Raw genomic sequence first — 19,177 nt, 5'->3', positions numbered from 1 at the left:
GATAACTCTTGACCTCCAATATGTCATGGCACTTTGTAACCTTAGGAAGACCAGGCTATCAAACATTCCTTTCTGACAGTTACGAAATACGCTACTCTTAAAGAAGGTCCAATTTTTCAAATAGAGCTATAAATTAGACTCTAGTTTTCAGGGCAAAATTAACTGTTGTACCTGGATTAGTCATGCGGCATAAGATGTATCAAAAACTCCAAGAATAAATGGTGGAAATATGGAACAGGGAATCTTGGCTATCTCCTTCCAAATCTGTTTCCAAGAAAGTCAAGTGTAAAAGGTTTTACCCCCTCCCTGCACTTACCTTTTAATATCAATGTATTACTTCTCCTGGAGCTCAGTTACATGCCACGTATGCTGGCAATCACCAACTGAGAAAAACTGATTAGAATTTCAGTCTCTGAAGTCTTGCCAATACTGAGGGTTGTTGTTCAGCTTGAAAAGTTTTTTTTACATAACCACCATGATTTTAACATAAGTAAGATATTACTAGACCTATTTCCTCACCACTAATGGGAAAATTCTTGGTTCTCATGGTCAGGCCATCATATCACTTGCTGACAACAATGAGGGCAAATATTCAGTGGGATCTTTCTCCTACTTACCAAAGTGAAATAGGAAGGGTGCATATAGCATTGGAACTAGAGCATGACAGGCTGTGGGTCTTGATTGGCCAATTCAGACCATTGACGTATGGGTAGGATAATGTACTGCCATGACTCTGCTGCTTCTGACAGATGCCCCAAGAGGGTAGCAATAACTCAGTGGATCATAGTATGTTGGAGGTGCTTTGGCCATTTGATACCAGCATATACCTGCAGGGGAACATCTCTGTCTCTACTACAAATGGTTGAATATTTCTGTTCACGGTTTTTCAATTAAAATGACCTATTATTCAAATTTAAAGTTATGGTTTTTGAACTTTTCCAGTTTTTCAGTGAAGGCTGAAAGTGGCAGGGAGGACTGAATTTTTCATTCTCTTTTTAAAATTCCTTTTCCAAAGGTAACATGAAAGAAAAGAGTATGTGTGGTTGGGGGCGGGGGGGAGGGAGAGCAGGGCACGGAAGGAAATATAAAAAAAGGGAGGAAAAGGGAAAGTGGAAAAAATTACAGACTTCAAAAACTTGTGGATTTTTTAAGAAATGATTTTTATACATTTAAACTTACCAAAAAATACTCTCTATTTTTTTCCAGCCCTAGTCTCTGCAATCCCTGTGAATTTAAGAATTTGGGGAGATTTTATTCAGTAGCTGCAGCAATATCTATCTCAGAGTGATAAACTCAAGGAGCTCAATGTATTTACCTTAACAAAGAGTAGGTTAAGGGGTGACTTGAAGTATCTACAAGGGAAACAAATATTTAATAATTGGCTCTCCAATCTAGCAAAGAAAGGTATTACATGATCCAAGTGCTGGGAAGTTGAAGCTAGACAAATTGAGACTGGAAGTAAGACATAAACTTTTAATGCTGAGAGTAATTAACCATTAGAACAATTTACCAAGGGGTAGTTGATTCTCCATCACTGGCAAGTTTTCAGTCAAGATTGGATGTTTTTTTCTAAAAGATATGCTTTAGGAAATATTTTTGGGGATGTTCTATGCTCTGTGTTATGCAGGAGGTCAGACTAGATGATCACAAAGGTCCCTGCTGGCCTTAGAATCCATAACTCTATCTGCTTATTCCATAATTCTTAAGCATTTGTAACTGTAGCCTTTGTCAATAATTCCCTGTCAAGATATTATTCTATCTGATAGATTAATCATAGAATCATAGAATATCAGAGTTGGAAGGGACCTCAGGAGATCATCTAGTCCAACCCCCTGCTCAAAGCAGGATGAATCTCCAATTTTTTTTTTTTTTCTCCAGATCCCTAAATGGCCCCCTCAAGAATTGAACTCACAACCCTGGGTTTAGCAGGTCAGTGCTCAAACCACTAAGCTATTCCTCCCCCTTTTTTTATTAATCTATGGTATACGAGTCCCTCCCTCTTATTCATGATTTAGCAGATCCAATTAAACAGCTGGCTCTTTGTAAATTTGACTTGAAGTGACACAGTGAAAGGGTAATCTGCTCCCTTAAGGGTAGTGTAGCCTAGGTCAGCCCATCCCTGTCACATGACGTGGCCCCTTCAAGTTTTTGGTAGGTCTCATTTACAAAGATGGAAGAGATATTCCAAGATGGGAAAATGGGCCTGGGAATAAGTAGTGTTTGGGAGAAAGTCAGTTACTATTTCCCAGATGCTTCAAGAGGGACAGGAAGTGCAATCACCCTCCATAGCTGGCAAAAAAGAAACTGTGAGGATCCACAAATGTAAGGCAAGGGTAGCAGAGTTTGCAGACCCAGTGAAGACATCAACCGGCAGGACAAAGGAAGGAGCAGTCCAGGTGGAGGGATTGAAGGCACTGTCCTTAGCCACCTAAACCAAGGTCACTGGCTGGAACCCAGAAGAGAGGGTGAGACCAGTCTCCCCACTTCTTCCCCAGAGCAAGAGAGGAGGTACAGGCATCAAGAGTGGGGTTTGACGGCTAAGTGTAGCGGTCACTAGACTTTGGGTTTTCTTATTTTGGGACTTTTTTGTTAAGCCCAGAAGGGGAATGGACTGAGAGGTGACCCTGCCACAAAGCAAGCCATGGAAATGCAGAGCCTTCATGGAACTGGGATGGAAAAGAGGGCACTGCAGAGCAAGAATCTCAGCAACACCGCTTCTGCGCATGTGGGGCTTGCTCTGAGGCAAGACTCTATAACATGCACTAATAACACAAATGGACCAATTAACTGTCTATAATCGGAAATATCACTGGTGAATCCATTAACACCAGTAGTGAATTTGACCTAATGAGTCTATGTCAGAGGTGGAGGTAGATCCAGGACAGAATCTTGCCTTCTATTTTATAGTGTACTTAGTTAAAACCCACAGAAAATTTTAAAAAATAAATAAAACCATCCATGTGGATAAAAGGAGGTCAAGTCTTGCTGAACCTGGCAATTATTTGGTGGGCCACATTTGAGTGTTAAGGTAATAATAAAATAAATTCAAAAGACACGCAGTTTGTAGAATTTAACTGATGATGATGATTACTATTCATTATTTAGATAGCACTGCAAGTGTGACAAGCATTTTTCTTACAGGCAAGAAGACACAATTCTGTCCCAAAGGTTTTATAATCTAGCTAGGTTATTTGTAGGCAAAGGAGAAAAAGGAGAGAAATAAAAATGTATCCTTTCTTTTCTTTTCAATTTATTATTAAATCACACATTTAACTGCCATTTTTATTATTACTTAATCTCTTCCTGTTTTCTGTAGCCAACATTCTGAAGCCAACAGTGGGGAAAAAACGAGTCCATGCCAGGGATTTATAGTCATATGCAGATGTGCAGCAAATTCAGGTAATAGTTAAAATAAAATATCGCATCCTCTTCGCCATATAACCTAAAATTTCCAATCTAGAAGCGAGCATTTCCAACTGTATATTAGCACTCAATCAGCAAAATAAACAATCTTATCTAAGCATTACACAGGCTCCACATGAAGATAAACCAAACCAATTCTGTCAGGACAGATGGGATCACTCTCAACATCCATGGGAGGTGATTCCATTGTTTTGCCTGTCTCAAGTGGGGTATTAGTAAATAACTAGGGCTTTGTATATTCTTTTCCCCTCAAAACACCTATTTCCAACTTTTAAACATACAAAGTGTTTTATGTATTCTGTGCTTGGGGAACCAGTTGTTAAACACAACATTTGCTAATCTTCTTTCATCAGGCAATTTTTATTTGGCATTGGCAAGAAAAGGAAACTCTTTTAAACATTCTTTCTTCCTTGCGTAACATTCAAAACACAAAAATAAATATAGCATTGTTGTTTTCTTTATGTTTCCTGACTCTAAACATCATATCAAACAGATCTCCAGGAAAGGAATGACAAATATGGCAAGGCAAAACGTAAAATTAATCACAGAAACTACAGCTTGAGTCTAGCTGATCGATCCATTTCCCACTTTAGACAAGAGGCATTTAGCTGGTTAGAAATCAGTATGCAGCTGACTACATGTCATGAAACAGCTTTCAAACTCTATGGTTATTTCAGGTGCTGCTATTAGGCAAATAATTTAAAAGGGGAGTCATTCCCATTAGGTCTACGATGTCATCTGCATTTTCAGTAACAATCTAATGGACATATCCTTTTTTATTAGAAGAAAGTAATTACTAGCAACTATCAATTGTTATCTTTGTAGTTAAAATACACACTATGCTGTGGAAGTATTTTAAGCCCCCTCCCACAAACAATCTTCTTCTAAACTTGGATGTTGCTACTATACAAGTGCTCTGTTGTGGCTTGCTGCCAGGTGAAGAAACATGCTAGCTTAGAAGGTCAGACCCATACAGGAAACACACCTAAGGTGGCCACCCAGATTTGCTGGTTGCTGTAAAAGGAGAATTGCGCATGGGTGTGTGATGCTCCTCAGGGTTGTGAGGCATCTCACCACTACCTGCCCTTAGCGTGAAGCAGACTTGTCCATCCATGCCTGCTGTAGATCATCTCCTTGTAACCAACAACCTCTGGCAGCACAAGCACTACTTTGCTCTCTGTACAGGTAGTGAGAAGCATACACCAAACTTCAAATACTCAGAATGTACCCTGCAGGGTCCAGCCTCTTTATCCACCGAACACTCACAGAATTACCAGGCCTGCGGTTCCCAAAAGGGAAGTACATACCAGCATATAAGATTCAACTCAAAATAAGCACTTTGCCTAATCCCATGGCACTTAGATATATATATTTAAAACAAGCCTAAGTTTATTATCAAAGAACAGCGATTCAAGTAATAGTGAGTCAGAATCCTGGAAACAAATGGTTATACATAAAACAAAATAATACGCTTTCTTGAGACTGAACATAACTAACAAGTTACTCTCTTTAATCTCTTGTCTAAAGAAGTTTATCTCACCCAAAGTTCTCTCCAGCATTTTTAACCATGCCTGGTTAGGCCCCTTTTTCATGAAGCCAAAGCACTGTCTTTTTTATTCCTTCATGGAGGGTGCTTGGGCATCCCCTTTATCCTCCAAAATATACTCAATCAAATGTTTGTTTTGCATTTCAAGATAAGTTTCTCTCCCCACACTTTGTTTCTCTTCCTATTAGCTTCTTGCTTACAATCCTTCATGCGCATTCAGTTCAGATAGGTGCCGGGAGACTCACTGTGAATGAGACAATTCTCAATTTACAAGTAAATAGATAGCTGGCTAAACATCTTGTCTGACAGAAAATCTGTTTTTCACCTTGCTGGTGACTAATGTCTGGATACAGACTGTAAGAACCTATTTTTGGTGTATATACAAACTCCTTAAATAGTATCTGTACATACATTTTGCAATGATATTCATGCCCAGTGTGACACTGGCTTTCATTTGAGACCTCACTTGACATTCTTTGGTGAACCCGAATATACATACCAAGATCAGGAAATTCTTATAAGGTCTCTGCACACTCTTGCCAGTTGGCATTAAAAGATCCTTGGGTCACAGGAGGCTTCTTGCCCCACCCTCTCCCCTTACACATCTTTGCAAGACCCAGATACAATGAAGTGACCTAAATTTTTATTTTTCTCTTTCACACTCAGTTTTCTTCATCAAATCAAGAGGAAAGGGCATCTAGAGCAGGGGTCTCAAACTCAATTTACCTTAGGGCCAGTGCTAGTCCTCAAATCCTCCCAACGGACCAATAATGTCACCCATGCCACCCAGAACCCATCCCCAAAACTCCACCCCCCCAAAAAACAACTCCCCCCCCTCAACCTGCTTAAGGCTCTGTGAGGGAGTTTGGGTGGGGGAGGAGGTCTGAGGGAAGGGATTGGGGTGCAGGCTTTGGGAGGGAGTTTGGGTGCGGAAGGGGTGAGAGGTTGGGTTCTGGGAGGGAGTTTGGGAGCTGGGGGTGTGTGGGGAAGGGCTGCAGGCTCTGGGAGGGAATTTGGGGGCTGGGAGGGTGTGAGAGGGGGTGCAGGCTCTGGGAGGGAGTTTGGGGGCAGGAGGGAGGGTGTGGGAAAGGGGTGGAGGTGCAGGCTCTGGGAGGTGGTGGGGGGGGTGCAGCGCTTACCTGGGGCTTCAAGGCAGGGTGGGCCGGGGAGACTCTACATGCTGCTACCCCCAGGCACTGCCCCTGCAGCTTCCCATTGGCTGCAGGGGTCCTCAGGGAGGGAGCAGTGCACGGAGGCACAGCCCCACCCGCCCCACCCCGGGACCTCAGGGAGGGGCCAGCAGCCACTGGAGCGAGCAGTCAGACACTGCTCAGCTCCGCTGAGCTGCCAGGGCCCTGGGCCCTTTTAAACCTCCAAGGGGAAGGTGGGGAGTGCGCCCGGGGGCAGCAGGTGGGGCCAAGGGAGAGACCCAGCCCCAAAACTGCTGGAGCCCTGCAGGCCCCGCAGACCGCGAGTTTGAGACCCTGATCTAGAGTATCTCAAAACTGTCATGATTCGTTGCGTCCAGCATCAGCAAAATCTTGCTTTATTACATGTGGAGAAGAGTCAGTTTAATAATCCAGGCTGTCTTCTCCTGAGGGGTGATTCAAACATTCTGTTGTGAGGAAACATCTTGTTGGTTTGAGGGGTAAATTCAGACCAAGTTAGCTGCAGCTATGATGGCAGAACATGATCCTGAGAGGACAGGGGAAAGTCTCATCTGCTTGAGTTTAAGGCCAGTGTTTTTCACTGAGGGCTCTGGATATATTGGGAGAACTTTGTTCTATAGATGAACTTGGGAAATGTTGGCTCCTTTGATGATAGAGGTTTTCAATGTCTCCTTTAATGATGGCAGAGTGTGAAGCACTCTTAAGAAAGCACATGTAGTACATTTGATAGAGAAACTATGACTTGATGCTGACACTACGGTCAACTGCTTCCAACCTTCCATTTTTGGTTAAAATTATGGACAAGGTTGAGGCATGACTACTTTTAGCGCATCTAGATGCCTCAGAACTCCTTGGCCAGCTTCAGACCTGGTTATGGCACAGAGACTATACTGACTGAGAATCTTATCAAGGTGATAGCTAAGGGTCCACACTGATACTGATAGATCTATTGGCTGCCTTTGATACTGCTGAACAGGGAATTCTGTTAACTTGCTTGAGGACCTGTGTGGGAGTAAATGGAGCTACTTTGCAATGGCTTTGTTCTTTTTGTCTTGGAAAGTCACCACGAGGGTAATTGCTTTTCTGCCTTAGAGCTCTTGTAAAGTGCTACAAGATTCCTCCCGAGATCATCCTTCCCACTTAATTTGTTAAGCTGCTGCTAGAAGAGGTAGTGAAGAGGCCTTGGGGCAGTACTTTCAATATTTAAATAAATATCTATGCTGATGACACCCCGGTCTACTTTGTCCAACCCAGGAATTACAGTCAAGTGTCTCCCTCCATTTACAGGTGTGACTGGGGTCTGAATGAGCATGAGCTAGCTGAGATATAATCCAGAGCAGGATGGCAGGTTGGCAGTAAGAGAAACAGATAGCAGCAGTGACCCCTTTTTTGGGTAAATAGATTTCATTCGCATTACCCATGCCTTTGTCACTTACAAATTAGAGTACTGCAAAATTCTTTACATAGCATTACAGTTTAAATCAACTCTAAAACTGAAGAAGATGCAGAGGGCAATAGCATGATCATTAAGCAGTGTCTCAAAGCGAGTATGATACCAATGCCCCTGAATCTGCCCTATCTGTTGGTTCTGACCTATGGAGGACACAATGGCCAGCAATCTGCCTACTTGAGAGACAGCCCTGCTCCCCAAATGACTCTGGAACAGGTGAGGTGTGCCATAGCATGTGATGTGGAGTTCGCTTAACACGTGAGAGAAGATGCTGTTGGCAGGGCATTCTCTGAGAGGGCCTTGATTTTGAAATGCACTCCTGCTGGGTCCAAAACAGACCATGCTCTTTGGGCATAACACAAAGGACCTTTAGGGATGGTCATGCTTTGTGGGGTTTTAGGTATAGGTTTTCACTTGGAGAAAATGATGGTTTTGGGAAGCTGAGATAAGGAAATTTCAGTTTGGGCGATGCCAGCCTTTTTCTGGTGGGGGGGGCTGAGGTGGGCCAGACAGAAAATTGGAGCAGCTGTGCCCCCACTCACCACGAGGCCCCGTCTCCTCCATGGCCCTTTCCCCTTCTGTAGCCTGGTTGGAAACCTGAAGCCAGAGCCGGGCACTGCGGTGTGCTAGCTGCTCACAGCTGGTGAAAACTGCCTGGGCAGGGAGACCAGGCCACTGTGGGGAGTCCCGGACCCTTCACCTGCCCTGGAGAGCGGGCAGGAACACATGCCGGGGGCTACTTTCGGTCACCCAAGCCCCCCCCCACCCAAGCATACTTCTCTGCCGCTGCTGGAGCTGGGTGCCTGGCCAGCAGCTGCTGCTTTCTGCAGCAGCTGCTGCTCTGCCTTCAGAGATGGGTAGCTAGAGAGCAGCAGCTGCTACAGCGAGGCTATGGGGGTGGGCTAAGGAAAATTTTGGGGTGGCTATAGTCCTTGCAATTCCCTTCCCCCACCACCAGTGCTGATAGTGGACTTGCTTTCAGAAAGGTGGTTGTTTTGCTACTACTATTTTAGTCTTAATTGGACTGTATTTTTAAAGTACCGGTCATAGGCAGCTAAAGCCTGAGAGAGATAATCTTTTTGTGTTTACATATTTAAATAAAATAAAACAGACAACTTCTTACTTCAACATATCTGCTCCCAGTGTGAGAAACAAATCCTTCCTTTACTGACTCAAAGAAGTACTGCTAATGCACAATAGAGCTGGCTGAAATAATTTGTGGAGGTTATTTTTTTTATGATGAAAAATAGCTTTTCAACCAAAACATACATTTCGGTTACATTTTTTTAATTAAAAAAATCAATTTTTTTCTGCCATCTTTTTTGTATTTGGCAATTTTTTTTTACCCAAAATACTCAAAATAAATTGATAAAACAGAAAAACATCAGTAATCAAATTTTCATTTAAAAAATATTGGGAAATTGGGCAAAAGAAACAAAAAAACAGAAAACTTAAAAACATGTCCTGCACAAAATAATTGGCATTTGTCTACTAGCTCGAGGGCTTCAGAATCAATACAGCTGTGAAGGACAAAATGGATTTGTGCATCCACAGCAAAACTGTCAGCCAGTGTATCTGTACAGGTGCAAGGCTCCACCTGTGTAGAGGCAGTAGTACAACTGAGGCCTAAGTGCTCATTGCCGAATCTTTATTACTTGTGTGTTTTAAGAGGGAGAAAGGAAATACTGCTTGATTTTCGGAGCTGGCCAATAATTAAAAAAATCATTCTTTGACTTATAAACCAAGCAAATCTGAAAGAGAAATTATCGAGAGAATAAATAAACTCCACAATGTCATTTTTTCAGAGACACTTTTAAGAGGAAAGGAGTACTTGTGGCACCTTAGAGACTAAGTTTGTTAGTCTCTAAGGTGCCACAAGTACTCCTTTTCTTTTTGCGAATACAGACTAACATGGCTGCTACTCTGAAACTTTTAAGAGGATAACTGTACTTCAATAACCTCATTTTCCATGGTTGTTGACTTCATAAACTTAACCGTACATAAGAGCATTAGTCAACCACTAACTGTCTTGGGCTAAAGAAGGGCCACAAAATTCAGCTCACAAATAGATAGGTACCATCAACTTACTAATAATGGTTTTCACATATATTAGATTAATTAAAAGTGAAATACATCATTTTCAAATGTATGTTGCTAGCATTTATGTCTTCAAGTGTTTCTCTTTCCTCTCCCTCTCCCCATTATATTTGACAAAAGGGAAGAATCTACTTTTTTTTTCAATTTTTATGCAAAGTTTCTGATTTCTATTAGCCCTGACTATCTCCTTGACTTGTCAAGCAATTAAAGTGACAAAAATAATAGCAGATGCTTCTTTTACAGCTAAACCTATGGCAGGCAGGTCATATTTTGTTGGTTTATTACAACCGCTTGACACAGTCTTGATTGTAAGGTAATTGAAAAGATCCTGATAGTAAACCATTGGTTTACTTTTTTCAGATGAAATAAATACATAATCCAATTCCAACCTCATTTTAATGGCACATTAGATGGTCTCCAAGTTGTCTTGATTTTTATTTTATTTGATGATTGTAAATAAACCCTGGAAAATTCCTTCCAAGATTTTACCACCTGAAACTGCAGCTGTTGGCTGACACTATCAAAGCCTCACAATTCCAAACTCACGTGCAAATCTCATCAAGTGCAGACATTTCTAATTGGTTCCAGAAGTTTTTCTTTTTGCTAAGATCAGGGGGCAGAGGAAGAATAATGAGGAGCTTTTAAGAAGAAGGGGGAGGGAGGAGGGTGTTGAGCTTGGGGAGTGGAGATTTTAAAAAGCTCCAGCTTGGCTGCTCTGCCAGAAACGCGGAGCAATTTTACGGTCAATTGGCCAGAGCATCTGGAACCATACATCATAGTCTTTAGTTGATGGTGGTGAAGCCGACTCACACATTGGCTCAGGCTAGAACCAGTAATGACTCTGCTGTCATACCTAAATGGAAACTAACTTAATCTACTGCCAGGTTTAACTGTGACTTTTTCTAAGGGACATTATTCCTCTTAGGGCAGTTGTCAAGAATATTAAAAGTTCAGCCCACTGAATGCTCACGACACACTATGGCAGACTTTTATGAGCAAAGTTAACATATAAAATAAAGATTACAACTTGTGTTTGTTTAGCTCCATATGTGTTGACAAGGCTTTTTATCATGAGGCTGTAGGGTTTCCTCCCATCCCTCCTCCTTCCACCTTCATTTTTAAAATATATTTCATATGCACCAGCCTACCTTGTTAGTGCATGGAGACTGCATAAATGCTGAAGTCATAAATCATAGCCCAGGGTATGGAGCATTCAACCTAATGGAAGCCAAATATGAGATATGCTGCATTTTGAAATGTGGCACAGATGATCATAATGAGGGGCAAAGCAAAAATTCCACAGAGCAGAAAACTAAGGTTGATGTGGAAATAATTCCTTGTGAGTAAAGGTTTGTTTTAAATCAATGGTCATAAGTCTCCGTTCTAAGGCTGGTAAATTGCATTAACAAACAAGTGAGGTAACAGCAAGTCTCTGCATGATGTAAGAAGTCGCAAGTCAGTAGTATGGTAATACATCACATTCAGAGGAACTGCTGTGAGGTAAGAAGTACAGTGCAAAGCAGTACTTTTAAATAGATACCCATTCTATATTTTTCTCCAGACAAATTACTTAACACATTAGTTAGAAACACAGGAACTGCACTCTAGAACAGAGCAGTGGTCCATCTAGTTCAGAATCCTGTCTCCACCAGCATTCAGCACCAGCTGCTTCTAAAGAAGATGCTAGAAAGATGCTGCAGAGGTTAGTTGCGGAACAAGCTGACCACAAGAAAGTTTCTCTCTACTCTTCATTAGTTAGAAGCTGGCTTATGCCCAGAAGCATGAGGTTTTACATACCTTCCGAAACTCTTATTTTTCTTTAATCCGTATACAACCCATGCCTGAGTCAAATTGAAAAGCAAACAGAAATACTTTATTTTAAACATGTTGTTTGCAATGTTGTTGTAGCCATTTTGGCCCCAGGCTATGAGACACACAAGGTGGGTGAGGTAATATCTTTTATTGGCCCAACTTCTGTTGGTGAAAGAAACAAGGAAGAAGATCTCTGTGGAGCTCGAAAGCAAGACTCTTTCACCAACAGAAATTGACCCAGTATGTTAATGTGAATTAGGCACCTTTTAGTTCGCTCCAGCAGCACCCACACTGGGCAGTTAAAGTGCAACTCTCTGGAGTGGTGTGCAATTCATACCCCCATAGTCTGCACTGTAGTGCAGTGTAGAAATACCCAGAGTTTTTAAAATTTAAAAGCATGGCCTCATATCTCAAGGTTTTGTTACCAATGTTCTGTATCTATAAAAGCTAATAAAGCCCTCCATAGTCAGGTTGGTTGCAGGGAAGCACAGAGCTCATCATTAACTGTATGAGCACTTACATCAGTCAGTATGTTCAGCTTTCTGAAAACATCCCATTCACACCATGCTCAGAGGTTTTACACAGCTATTAATGGGCAAGTTTTGCATCAATGACTCAAATGATCCCAATAAAACACAGTCAGGATACCTTAAAATGTGGAGTGAGCATTTCAATATTGTTTTAATTTAATGTAGATCATTTAAGACCTCTTTACTCAGCTCAAGTCTAATACAGACAGCTTCAGTTGGAACAAATTTTGACTTGAATTTCTGTTAAGTTTATCTTCCTCACAGAAAAACTTGCACAGAAAAAAATGTAAAGTTTTTCAATATGTTCTTTAAGGTCCCTAACCCAAATTAAATTAGCATCCATTATAATTTCAACATCTTCTAATCATTTAAATATTACTGCAATTACTCCTTGAAATACCCTCGGAGCAGTGCCAATACCAAACATAATTCATTTACATTTATAATGGTTTATTTAAAATCACTACCTTAGAACTCAGTGCACCTAATTTTACTAGCCAAAATGCCCTACTCCTAATATGGAGAAGACATTTGTTTCCGAGACCTTATCTTCAATTGTTCAACAGTTTTAATCAGATAATCTTCTTGTTTTATTTAACTGCATAGATCAAAGCACATCTATACTTTATGTAACCTTTCAGTTACATTAGAATTAACGCAGAGGTTCAAGTCAACAATGTTGATTTAAAAGCACCTTGAGAAAAAAGCCATAGCCTCCATAGTGTTTCATTCAGCCCAAAGTAGTACAGAATATGAATATACTAGGGTCAGATTCTGCTTAGGTCTTATGTAGGTAGGCCAATGACATTCATAAAGTAACCTCCCTTACTCAGTCCGTATAAGGGCCTTCCAGAACTGTAGCTCTTATTCTCTGGGAAGAAAAAGGGATGCTTCCTTCCTGCTCCACCAGATACACACAGCTTTCCAAAGGCAGTGGAGAGTGACTGAAAGGAGGGGGCATGTTTCTGTTGCAAAAAAAGTGAACATCATTCTGGGATGTATTAGCAGGAGTGTTGTAAGCAAGACACGAGAAGTAATTATTCCACTCTACTTTGCCCTGAGTAGGCCTCAACTGGAGTATTGTGTCCAGTTCTGGGCATCACATTTCAGGAAGGATGTGGACAAACTGGAGAGAGTCCAGAGAAGAGCAACAAAAAATGATGAAAGGTCTAGAAAACATGACCTATGAGGGAAGATAGAAAAAAATGGGTTTGTTTTGACTGGAAAAGAGAAGACTGAGGGGGACATGATAACAGTTTTCAAGTATGTAAAAGGCTGTTACAAGGAAGAGGGAGAAAAATTGTTTTTCTTAACCTCTGAAGATAGGACAAGAAGCAATGGGCTTAAACTGCAGGAAAGGAGGTTTAGGTTGGACATTAGGAAATCCACCTCCTAACTGTCAGGGTGGTTAAGCACTGGAAATAACTAGCCTAGGGAGGATGTGGAATCTCCATCATAGGAGATTTTTAAGAGAAGGTTAGACAAACACCTGTCAAGGATGGTCTAGATAATACTTAGTTCTGTCATGAGTGCGGGGGACTAGACTAGATGACCTCTCAAGGCCCCTTCCAGTCCTATGATTCTTCTTCCCCTATGCATTGGCCAGAACAACTGGTTGATCACCCAGAAGATGCATTCACCTACTGCACACTTGAGAACACCAGAAGGCAGAGTGCCTGCCAATATGTGACCAACTAGTCTATCTCTGAGGCAGAATGGTTCTGCACCACCCCAGCAAAGGTCTATGCCTACAAGACACAATCAGTCTCTAACAAGGGCATAAGGGGAGCCTTGGTGTGGGGATGTGTGTTAAGACATAAAGAATATATATAAAGGACAACAAACATGAAGTTGTAATGATAAAGCAGAAGAGAACAATCTGGCATTGAGGAATTGATACTTGTTCCTTGTTGTGATCCATCTCCTGACAGCTCTAAAATCTCACGAATCTGACACATTTCAGGCAGAAACTCAGTTTTTGTGTAATACATATTTGACTACAAGAGAATAAATATGAATAAGGTTTATACTTACCCATGCACATTTCAAATGATTCAGGATAGTGTATGGCAAACAGAATCTGCTACAGAACTGGTTCAATGAGCAGCATAGACTTATGAACTCTGGGACAGAATTAGCCACTACATTCTAAGTGCACAGAATATTGTCATCATGCATATTGCAATTTACACTAGTTTTCTTAATTTTCCTAAATCAGCATCCAAAAAGACATTTATATATCTACAAAGTGAGTTAATAGACTTTGGAGTAAGAGAAATTTAAACTACCACCACAAAAATCTATACCTGCTACACAAAATCATTTTGTAATGGGTACATTAAATGTGGGAAAGTGAGAGAATGAGAAAGAGTGTGTGTATATGTGTACTTCAGATTAAAAAGAGTAAATTAAAATGATTGAATTAATGTCTGTTTCAAGTGGTGAATAAGACTGTTGTCTGTGTGCGAGAGAGTGAGGGAAAAAGGGATGTGTGGATGAGTAGATGAAAAATTGCAAGGACAAAGGTGGCAGAAGTAAGGATAATCATTTCACATACTAGACAGATTAACGTTTGGGTGTGTCACAATATATCATTGTACATGTATAGCCAGGTTAAATGAGTAGTTTTGACTGATCTCCCTTAGCCCTAACCTCAGGATCTGAGGAATTCTGGAAAAAGTCTAAATTTTTCACCTTTGGGTCACTGGTTTCAAATTCACCCAGATTAGTAACAATCAGAAACTACTGCCATCTGAAATCTGTTTGACAGCTTTTTTGCATGATTTCGTGATCTCAGTCCTTTTTGAGTGATTGTCTGCATCATAAAACCCACTATCACAAATTACCATCCTTTGTTAACAGTCCCAGCAGGGAGTCCAGAAACTGAATGTGAAGGTAAAATAAAATATCTTCTTACTCACGAAGGTAAACCTTCTAGATCATGGCACCCTTGAAGGGCAAGATGAGAAACCGTGCCATATCTTTGGGGTATGTCTACACTGAAATAAAACACCCGTGGCTGGCCCATGTCAGCTGACTTGGGCTTGTGATGCTTGGGCTGAGGGACTAGAAAACTGTAGTATAGATGCTCAGACTTGGGCTGGAGCCCAAGCTCTGGGATCCTGCAATGAGGAAGGGCCCCAGATCCCAGGCTCCAGCCTGAGCCTAATACCCACTCTGCAATTTTACAGACCTGCAGCCAAGCCCCAGAAGCCTGAGTCAGCTGACACAGGCCAGCCTCAAGTGTTTAATTGCAGTATAAACATACCCATAGTATATCTGTTCTGTAGTAAATGGAGGACTTGAGGTTTCCAGTGCTATCAGTTTGGCAATTTACAAGCCCTGTATTAACTTTAAGAAACTACAACTGCTGTTTCATATTCTGGTCTGTCCGCTAGCAAATTACTTGGATGACACTTGCTCTTGTGATATTTTCAAAGAAAACATCATGAGATACTACCAATGATGACTAGCCAGCCAGTACAAAATAAGAAGGGAGACAAAAAGAAAAGGGGCCAGAGAAGCAATCAAATGGGAAGGCCAGTACGAGGAAAACAGAGAAAAAAACTGAAGAAAGCAGAAAGAAATAACCAAAAAGAGAAGAGGGAAGAGAGAAAGGAAGGGAAAATGAGTTACAGAACTAGTCAGAGATGAAGGAAGTCAATACTTTAATGAAGGAAATAGATTAAGAATAAGAAACAAAATAGATTTTTGAAAAAATTAATATTAAGAGAAAATAATTACATGTTATTTATTGCATATTTTTACACGGTGAAGTAGGAAACTATACGATTACTCCAGAACTAATCAGGACAATGTCCTGGAAACAAAGATTATGAATATTTTGTTGTTTTCCCTGAACCTTATCTTACTTATATTTTTACACACACACACACACACACACACACACACACACACACTTACTTGCCTGCAAGAATGATAAGTAAAATATTTACATAAGTCAAGGCTATATTCATATAGCTCCCATTGAGTTGCATGTGTATACCAAATCAGGTGATAATTCTTGTGTGATAATGTGTGTACCCGACTCAGATTCTGAATGGGTTAATGTGTGCCTAAGAGGCCAATTTTGTTACCTAATTGCACCTGGACGGAGAGACAGGCTTAATTGATCATGAAGCCCAGCTGAGCAGGAACAAGCTGGTTAGCATAAAGCTAGGAAGTTTATAGCAGAGGGAGCTGCAGGGAGAGAGTCTGAAGTCACTATTTGGGCACTAGAAGGTGGAGACATCTGGTAGGCACAAGACTGGAGCAAGCTGACCTGACATTTGTAAGTAGGTCCCCTTCCATCCCTGGAAACCCAGGCTTGTATGTCCCCCTAGTGACTAAACATCATACATAGTCCACCAGACAACCTTCACCAAATATTTTTATTATTGTTTTGCCTTTGTGCTCCAGGTATAACACACATATAGCAACAGCAGCAGTAGCTAGCAGGAGCCCCCTCCTGCTGCCTGGCTCAGTCTTTTAACTACTTGCCTTCTTCTCCCAGTTATCCAGCTGATAAGCTAACTACCTCATCCCCTTCTCCACAAGTACCAGTGATCCCTTCTAATTTTCCAAAGCCAGTTCACTACCTAACTCCCTCCTATTCTAACCCTGAGTGCTGTAAGTGACCAGAGTCCTGACTTCCAAAAAGCTTTATTTATAGATCCTCATCTAAGAATGCCCTATCACACCTTGGGAAGCAAATAAACACTGGACAATTAATTTGATGTTTAAAAAATATCTATTACACTAGTTTATTCAATGTACACTAATTTTTTTCCCAAATGCTAGGCCATTCATAATTAAAACAAAAGCCTTCATGAAATCCATAAAACATGGGCTTTAACTCTGACATACACTGATTAAAAGACACTTGTTGATTTTAAAATCCAGGCTATGACACCAATATGACAATTACCAAAAAGTTCAAAATAATTTCTAAATAGTGACACTTTGCTAACCAACTTTAAATTTTGTCTAACAATTGTTTCCTGTCCTAGGGAGGAAAACGTTAGAATAATATATTTTTCCATGGTGATATTGCCTGCTGTCAGAGAAAAGGCAATAAAATTGGTACTATTTACAGAAGCACCCAATTAACAACATCTTGGGGGTCAGATCTTTAACTAAGGTGTAACTCCACTGAAGTTGACAGAGCTATGCCAATTTAGACCACTTCAGGATCTGGCCTTTGATCTTTCTGTTTCTAAACCAAAAGATACATATGTGTCCTAGTTTTTAGAGGAACTTTCTCTTGCTGAGGGAAAGACAAAAAATATTTGAAACTGTTATTCTTAAAACCCCCACTACATTAAAAACACTAAGTTACTATGTTTAATGCATTCTTCTTAAATAACTCACTTATACTAAATAGCTTGATGTGTGTTACCTTGGCACTTCATAAAGCTATCATACAGTCAAATGATTGCGTTGGACCCTTCAGATCATCATCCGGCCAAACCCAAAAGTAAACTTTATTTGTTAACCAATCTCTCAATAATGCAGTGAACCATTCATAAAAGCAGACTTGCACAACCCTAACATATCCTCATCTGGAAACTAACCACAGATTTCTTAAGAATGTGGTACAGTTTGGAGTCGTATGAAAATATCATTTTAATGTAAAATATACACCAATATTTTGGGAAACTCAAGTGCAGAGAAACCAAAAGTCATACACAGTAAACACAGGTGTGTCATAATGAGAGTGTGAAATCAGGCAACACAAAGTCAATCTCAACACCATGATAACTGAGCATGCCCCTTTGGGCTGTTGTCAAATCCTGCAGAATAATTAAGATCTGGGAATAAATTAAATCTGGAGGTTAGGCAGCAGGTGAGGGTATTTCTTTCAAAGTTCATGGCCAGAAATATATTATTTTTGCTTAGCAGGATAACACATTGTTGTCTTTGACTTTTTTTTATTTGATACATTAGGTACCAACCACAGTTAACAATTTCTCCTATGGTAAAGCCTCAAAATGTGTGAGAAATATTATAAAAAGCTAAGAAAAAAAATTCCCAAATTCTGATCAATTGTAAGTCAAAAATATGGATCCAAAATATATACCTCTAAAGGCAACCCATAATCTTAAATTGGCAAAATGATTCATTTTCTGAAAAGGACAAAAAATATGGAATCCCTAGGGTCTACAAATTGCATGCAGCACTCTTAAAAACAAATATCTTACCTCATAAGTAAATGCCAAGGAAGCAATGTATATTTTCAGGTAACTAAGTTTGTGCAGAACGAGAAAGACTGAGCAGCGGACAGCTTCCAAACTAGCTGCTTTGGGCCTAGAACTAAGAATTAAAATTAATGTTCAGTTTTTTCTCCTTTGCATGTAATCTGTTGCGTACTTCAGTGACAAACATGAATACAGAACAAGGCACTGTAGTAATATGCAATTGCAATTGAGTTTTCACTATAAATCTGATTTAAAGTTTACTATTTAAAACCTCAGCTCTGAATTTTCTGGATTAGTAAACTTGATTTGGGAATAATTTTGACATCTGGGTAATGTGTTCTATCTTAAATTACTGATATATATACTCTCAATCTTAATTCTATTTTAATGTAGTTTTTGCCTGGGAAACTCTGAATAAAGCTGTAACCTATTAATCCCTATTGGTGGAGTCAATTATTTATTATACAAGAGTTGAGGGTAAGAATGGGCATGGCAAAATTATGAAAAATTCCTAATGAATAATTTGAGCCTATCTTTACACAATTCTAATTTTCCTTTATTTACACCCATCCACATTTTTAGCTGCATAAATTCTGAACTTCTCCTGTACATTACCAAATTCTTTCCCTATGCTGAAATAAATAATTTAGTGTGTAAAGATCGAAAGTATTTACCTCTGACTGAATAATGAATGTCAAACAGAGCAGGATTGTCACTGGAATGTTAAATGAAGACATAACCATGTATTTAAATATAAATAATTTCTTCTGCATAGTTTTCAGGCAGGATGAATACCATTTCTCTCTACAGTTGTTTTCCATTATTTCTTAGGTCCTTACTCATGTTGAGTAGCCCAACAGTACAAAAGAATTCTCATGGACTCCAACTGGATTACTTATGGTGCTGCATACTATTTATAAGTTCATGACAATTTGGTCCATATATTGCAATGT

The 19,177-nt window shown here is 40.2% G+C and overlaps 1 protein-coding gene across 2 annotated transcripts in view; it reads right to left on the bottom strand.

Moving 5' to 3' along the window:
• The window catches only part of AGMO (alkylglycerol monooxygenase), a 285,522-nt gene that overhangs the window by 115,953 nt on the left and 150,392 nt on the right, over nucleotides 1–19,177 (bottom strand). Inside the window, exon 12 of one of the 2 annotated variants that reach the window (XM_038390693.2) lies at nucleotides 18,228–18,339. In XM_038390693.2, coding sequence (XP_038246621.1) covers nucleotides 18,228–18,339 — 112 coding nt within the window. The remainder of the gene's footprint in view (nucleotides 1–18,227; nucleotides 18,340–19,177) is intronic. The other variant, XM_043509230.1, reaches the window with a different exon arrangement.

This window comes from Dermochelys coriacea, chromosome 2 (genome assembly GCF_009764565.3).
Source record: "Dermochelys coriacea isolate rDerCor1 chromosome 2, rDerCor1.pri.v4, whole genome shotgun sequence".
In the NCBI taxonomy this organism is placed as follows: domain Eukaryota; kingdom Metazoa; phylum Chordata; order Testudines; family Dermochelyidae; genus Dermochelys; species Dermochelys coriacea.
The sequence above is the reverse complement of the archived record's forward strand: the minus strand, read 5'-3'. Positions and strand labels throughout refer to the sequence as shown.